This window comes from Physella acuta, unplaced genomic scaffold, assembly GCF_028476545.2.
Source record: "Physella acuta isolate Inbredline_101_S28 unplaced genomic scaffold, ASM2847654v3 ptg001684l, whole genome shotgun sequence".
In the NCBI taxonomy this organism is placed as follows: Eukaryota; Metazoa; Mollusca; class Gastropoda; family Physidae; genus Physella; species Physella acuta.
The window spans coordinates 5,001-12,500 of record NW_026733197.1 but is presented as its reverse complement, the minus strand read 5'-3'; the positions used below and the strand labels follow the sequence as shown (position 1 = coordinate 12,500).

The 7,500-nt window shown below is 28.1% G+C and overlaps 1 protein-coding gene across 1 annotated transcript in view; it reads left to right on the top strand.

Annotated features, from left to right (window-relative positions):
• LOC131929834 (collagen alpha-5(VI) chain) overlaps positions 1 to 7,151 on the top strand; it is a gene marked incomplete at its 3' end in the record, with an annotated part of 41,704 nt that extends 34,553 nt beyond the window's left edge. The window contains exons 12-19 of the mRNA XM_059286225.1: positions 777 to 864; positions 901 to 1,042; positions 1,802 to 1,961; positions 2,966 to 3,142; positions 3,373 to 3,614; positions 5,602 to 5,761; positions 6,551 to 6,727; positions 6,922 to 7,151. Of these exons, the coding sequence (XP_059142208.1) occupies positions 777 to 864; positions 901 to 1,042; positions 1,802 to 1,961; positions 2,966 to 3,142; positions 3,373 to 3,614; positions 5,602 to 5,761; positions 6,551 to 6,727; positions 6,922 to 7,151 (1,376 nt within the window). The remainder of the gene's footprint in view (positions 1 to 776; positions 865 to 900; positions 1,043 to 1,801; positions 1,962 to 2,965; positions 3,143 to 3,372; positions 3,615 to 5,601; positions 5,762 to 6,550; positions 6,728 to 6,921) is intronic.
• Between the last annotated feature and the right edge of the window lie 349 nt (positions 7,152 to 7,500).

The window sequence follows — 7,500 nt, the reverse complement described above, 5'->3', positions numbered from 1 at the left end:
ATTCGTTCGTTCGTTCGTTCGTTCGTTCGTTCGTTCGTTCGTTCGTTCGTTCGTTCGTTCGTTCGTTCGTTCGTTCGTTCGTTCGTTCGTTCGTTCGTTTTTTTTTTGTTTGTTTGTTTGTTTGTTTGTTTGTTTGTTTATTTATTTATTTATTTATTTATTTTTTTGTTTATTTATTTATTTTATTTATTATTTATTTATTTATTTATTTATTTATTTATGTATGTATGTATGTATGTATGTATTTATTTATTTATTTATTTATTTATTTATTTATTTGTTTGTTTGTTTGTTTGTTTGTTTGTTTGTTTGTTTGTTTGTTTGTTTGTTTGTTATAACTTACTTACTTACTTATTTATTTATTTATTTATTTATTTATTTATTTATTTATTTATTTATTTATTTACTTACTTACTTACTTACTTATTTATTTATTTATTTATTTATTTATTTATTTATTTATTTATTTATTTATTTACTTACTTACTTACTTATTTATTTATTTATTTATTTTTTTTTATTTATTTATTTATTTATTTATTTATTTATTTATTTATTTATTTATTTATTTATTTATTTATTTATTTATTTATTTATTTATTTATTTATTTATTTATTTATTTATTTATTTATTTATTTATTTATTTATTCATTTATTTATTCATTTATTTATTTTTTTTTATAAAACAATTTTTTTTTTCAAACTTGGTTATGCTTACCCGACTTTTACTATTCATGTATGTAATATGTAAATTTTTTGTGTGTATAATTTATAGGAAATGGGCCTTCAGTTGAGGCGAAAGAACAGGTTCAGATTTTTATTCTTGATGCTACAAAAAATACAGAAAACGTGGATTTAAAATCTGCTACAAAAAATACAGAAAACGTGGATTTAAAATCACAAATAAAATTTATAACTCAAGTTATAAAGAAACTGAAAGAAAATAATAAAGAAGTTAAATTTGCAGTTGCCTTCGTGTTTGAAAATTCTGCCAAATTTTTTGACTTGAGAAATTTTACCAGTTTAACACGCCTCGATAAAGTAAGTCTGAATTTTTGCTGTGTAATGTAGATTGTAAAATAACTGAAGCATACTTAAGTAGCATTTTATTTAGACATATAACGCTTTAAACATAAATGAACACACTTGTAAATAAAAAGCCACACACCTGCAAACCTCTCTCTTTCACACACATTACACATTTACGCACAACTAAAAACACACTCATCTACTCAAAAATATCTAAATATCTAAACATACCTAAATAACTGAAACATACCTAAATAGTATGTCACAGTGGCGTAGCGAGGTCGGGTGTCACCCGGTGCGGCACTTAATGGTGTCACCCCCCCCCCCCCCCCCCCGAGGCATAGAGACCCTTCCCAGGGACAAACTTTCAAATTTTCGATTTGCACCCCCCCTCAAACTTTTGATTTGCACCCCCCCCCCCTCGATTTTTCTCTATATATTTTGCTATTTTTTGCCTTGGTGTCACTCCCCTAAATGGTGTCACCCTGTGCGGTCCGCACCCTCCGCCCCCCCCCCCTCGCTACGCCCCTGATATGTCATTTAGACATGTAAATTTTACACATAAATAAACACACAAGCTGCTCCAAACCTCTCACTTTTACATAAACAAACCTACACACACACACACACACACCTAAAAACACACACCTAAAAACACAAACACTCATCTACGCACAAAATATCTTTCCTTCATTTTCAACTTTTTTTATCCTAATGACATATTTTCTTAATTAAAAATTTGACTATATTAATAATCGTATTATTGTATAGATATTGAAAGGAGATAAATATGTGTCTGTATACAATTTGGCGGAATTAATAAAAATAACAATGACATGGGAACAATGTCGTGAAAAGAATAATGAGGAAACCTCCAACCAATGTGTCATGACTATCATTTCAGACGGACAATCAAAATTTTTCGAAAATGGTAAAATATTATTTTATACATTAGCAAATTTTCAGTACACTATTAAATCTTTGTGACAATCAACTGAAAAAATTAACAACACGAAAATTATGATCACAAGCAGTGATCGACCTTCTTGTTATAACATTTTACTCACTAATGAACAGGAACATACAAACTAATATATGTAACTAAAGCATTAGTTTTCTTTAAAAATCAAGAGTCGAATGAGTTAAAAATAACGATAACATTCATACTGACTTTACATGTATGTACTTAAACTGTTTCTATGATTTCACACAATTACTAATCTATAAAATAATTACAGCTAAATCAATCATCTATTAAAAAATCATAAAGAACAATGCGTTTTTAAATCAAATTACAGAAATAATTGGTAATTAACAGGGATCAAATATTTATTTTCAAGTTTTTTATGCATTTATGAATGGATTTATTAAAAAGACGTAGGACTACATTAACAACGCATTTTTTTTGTCACTAGAAACACTATATTCTATTACAGCATAAGAATAAAGTTAATTATTAATTAAAAACGAAAACAATTATACTGCTGTAGCATAAACAGAACAAAAATAAAATGTCAGTTTTTAAATTGTGATGTAATTACTAGAAAACATTACTAGCAAGTATTAATAAATCATAAAATCATACACAAAATATTAACAAAAACACAACTTTGAAATAGTTAATACATTTCTGTTATATACTGCAGTTGTAACTAGACGTATAATCTGATAATTCGTAGATCTGTAAAAATCTATACAAGCAAAGAGATATGCAAATCGATTGAATGCATATTATATTCTTATCAGAATCGCTACACACTTAAGTCCATAAAATAAATTCACGTGTTATTGTAGTAATGTCACAAATACACTTCAATCATATATTTTGTCAAATCAATAGGGCGCCGTACTTAACATTTTAGATACGCTATACTAATTTAAACATGCTGTTAAAAATCTGTATAGGTAATTACGCAGAAGTTAAATTTTAAACAGGTGACGAGGTTACAGAATGGAAAGATATAGAAAATGGAATTGTTGTAATCGTAGTCGGAAAAGACGGCAAAAATAATTCGATAGCAGACCTGGCTTCATCACCAGACAACGCCATCTTTATTGAATCGCCTGATGAATTAGAAACGATTAAAAGCCAACTTCTTGAGAAATTGGATGGTAAGATTAAGAAATACTAGTCCATTAAAAATTTAGATAAATTAATTGGGCGTCAATTTTTGCACGAATTAGAAGCATTCGCTAAGTCAAATGTACATGGATTGCTTGGTTAGGTTTTTCATTTTTTTATAAAAATGGTTAAAATGCAATTGAATCAATATAATGCAATATATTATTATTAAAAAAAATATCTTTACTTTTTAACGGCCATCTTTCCTTTACAATAACAGACGAGAATTCTCAAAAAAAACATGAAGAAAATGTCGAAACGAAAATTGTGATTTTTGTGACTGATTCATCTAAAAAAAAACTGTTAAGAGATTCAGATATTGAAATCATATTTTTGATTAGTGCAATGAAGAAACTGCAAAAGAAAAATGACAAAATTAGATTCGCAGTTGTCAATGTTATGGGTAGCTCTGCCGGGCTGTTTGACTTACGTAACCAAACTGATATATTAGTAATTGAAAAGGTATGTATCTATCAAACTACGATCTTAATCAAATACGTATATATATATATATATATATATATATATATATATATATATATATATATATATATATATATATATATATATATATATATATATATATATATATATATATATATATATGTCAGTCAGTCATCGCTATAAATGTTTGAACCATACAAGTAAACACGTCACTTGTCGTGCTTTTTACTTACATCACAGTGTCTTAATATTTGTTATAGAGTAGGGTTTGTTTATATAACGAATTAAATTTATTTTATAGTTGTCACTGTTTTTACTCTTACGCATAACGTAAAGAAAATATTAAATACATGCAAATTGCTAAAACATATTAAACTGATCAATGTCAAATATCATTTTCGTTTTGAGTCCTAGAAAAAGTGGATATATTTTTATAATAGTAGGGACGAATTAATTATTTAATTAATTAAACTCTTTTGTAATTTTGCCAGGGGAGGTTATTTAAAATAAATTCAACTCACGCTAATACAAAAATGTGAATGCAAAATCTCCAAGAGGGAATTATTATTGTAATAATATAATTAGCAAAATGTGAATGCAACATTAATGTGAAAGGACATTATTGTAAGAGGAAATTATTGTTGGAATATTATATATAGCATGGATTGATAAAAGGCTATCTGTTATTTATTTATTCACAAAACGTCCTGTTTACTAATTAGGATTTTTAATCAACTATTACGCACAGTTATAGACGCGTCATCACGTTTATTAGGTGCGTAATGGTTTTAGTCATGAAACTCTATTGTAAATTTAAAGTACTGATAAAAACAATGAAGTGCAATATGGTAGGGAAAACACGTATATTTTAAAAACTGCCTTTTATTTATTTTATACACTGAACGAACACTGAACGTACTGTTAAATAATTATTAATATAGCTTTCATTTTGCGGCAAGCTGGGGGTTTTATAGTCATTCACTGAATAAGCCACGTCCGCCGGCGCTTGAACAGGGTGCGGTTAGGCGCCACGGGCTAAACTGTGAGCACTATGCGTTTATGTTTGCATTTAATTTGTGTTTATGTTATGAGTGTTGTGTTTGTTTTTTCGTTTGTGTTTTTTTTCGTTTGTGTTTGCATTGTGTTGGAGTTTTCATTTGTGTTTTTATTTGCGTTTGTTTTTTTCTTTTGTGTTTGTGTGTTGCATTTGTGTTTTCGTTTGTGTTTTTTTTTCGTTTGTGTTTGCATTGTGTTGGAGTTTTCATTTGTGTTTTTATTTGCGTTTTTTTTTCTTTTGTGTTTGTGTGTTGCATTTGTGTTTTCGTTTGTGTTTGCATTGTGTTTGTGTTTTCTTTTGTGTTTGTGTTGTGTTTGTGTAGTGTTTAGTTTTGTTCTGTTCTCAAGTTACTACATTTAAAAAAGATTTACCGTGGCGGAGCACGGGTATGCAGCTAGTATAATATAACGCTGGTGGTAGTGTTTCAGTCAGTCATCACTATAGAATTTGGAAGCATTTGAAAATCTCTCCCTGGGCGCGGACGCCCGGTTAAACGTGTCATTCGGCGGCGGTTTAGATTACGAGTCGGGTCTAAGGGAAGAAAGTTGTCTGTGCTGAGAGAGAGCGTTAGGCCTTTTTTTCTATATTCACACCGAAGTGCTACCGACACATGCGCGCAGCGCTGTGCGCTGACGGAAAATCCGAGCGCAGCGAGGTAAACTCTGAGGTAATATCCATATCCCCAAATTTAGCGAAGCGCGCAAAGCGGTAGTCTCTGAAGTAATATCCATATCCACACCGTAGCGAAGAACGGGTATAAGCGGGTAAACTCTGAGGTAGTATCCATATCCACACCGTGGCGAAGCAGCACGGATATGCAGGTAGTATACGTATATATATATATATATATATATATATATATATATATATATATATATATATATATATATACACACACATACAAACATACACAATTATATAAGTGTGTTAATTAGATTTTATTTACAGATCTTGAAAAAAAACGATTATATAGCTGCATCAAGCGTAAAAAAGTTATTACACTTAATAATGTCATGGGAAGAATGCCGTCCAAAAAAGAATGAGAAAACTTCAGCTCAATGCACAATCACTTTTATTTCAAATGGAAAAGCAGAATTTTTAGACGATGGTAAATATAAACTAAAAGTACAAGTACTAACTATAATAAAAAATTCATATCTTACATTTTGACTCGATATGTTATCAATCGATATTATTTTAATTTTAAAAGAAGTTGTATTAATTATTTGTATAATTGCATAGTACCTTTGAATATATATATATATATATATATATATATATATATATATATATATATATATATATATATATAAGAAAATTGTAAACCGTTTTGATAATTTAAAACCTTTATCTATAAACTTGATAAAAATGTGATTTCAATGAAGCAGCAATATATATATATATATATATATGTATATATATATATATATATATATATATATATATATATATATGATTGATAAGGTGGTTTGAAATATTTCTAAGTATAAAATATATAATATAATTACTTTAAAAATTTTATCTTCAAAAATAGCGTAAATAATTTATGACTATAACAGCATATGTAAAAAACAGAAACTTCGAACGTAAATATATTTTTGTATTGGAAAAGCTTAACGTATAGAGTATAGCATTAATAATTTGCAACACATGATCCAGAAGATTTTTTAAACACGTAATATTAACAAAAAATAGTACGCAAGCAAACTGAACTTGTAGGCCTATTGTAAAACAGACCAATACACTAGCTATTTCGTACAGAAATTACATTTATTTTCAAGACACTTTTAATGATCTGGTTATATTGGCTTCATTATTAACTGTTCAATATAATAGCATTATAGAAAAAAACCATGGCATTTCCAACTGTATAGCCTAATATCTAATTTTGAAATAGTGGAAGAATTTTCCAAATGGAAAGAGTCTGGAAATAAGATTGTGATTGTGGGTATTGGAAAAGAATTCCCAAACACTGCTATTTCAAACCTGGCATCAACGGAAGATGATTTGATCCATGTTCAATCGCCTTATGAGTTGCCAACTGTAGAAAACAATTTGATAGAGATACTGGAAAGTAAGAACTAGATTCATATGGCAAATTTTATGTAGATAGGTTTTAAAATTAACAATATGCTTGAAGTTTCATTAACATTTAAGCCTGCATACAAATAGCGAGCTACACCTTTGTAATTAAAATCTTCCCATCAAATGTCAGATATATTATTACTGTATGCAGCCTGATTGATATTTTTGTTCTTTTATTAATAGCAAAAATTCCTTCAGAGGAAACGCAAGAACAGGTTCATATTTTTATCCTTGACGCTACCAAAAACACCGAGGGCCTAAATTTGAATGCACAATTCAATTTCATGACAAATATCATAGAGAAACAGAGAGAGACCAATGATAAAATAACATATGCAGTTGTCGTCGTTTCGGAGAGTAAAGCAAGGTTGTTTGACATAAGAAATGTAACTGATTATACAGAGGTTAATAAAGTAAGTATGAATTTCTAATGATCTTCTTAAATCGTAATTCAAATTACATATATATTAAAACATGTACAGTAACAATATTTAAGTAACACGCATACAGACACAAACTCAAACATATTTATCAATAAAAATATATGTATATGTATATGTATATGTATATGTATATGTATATGTATATGTATATGTATATGTATATGTATATGTATATGTATATGTATATGTATATGTATATGTATATGTATATGTATATGTATATGTATATGTATATGTATATGTATATGTATATGTATATGTATATGTATATGTATATGTATATGTATATGTATATGTATATGTATATGTATATGTATAT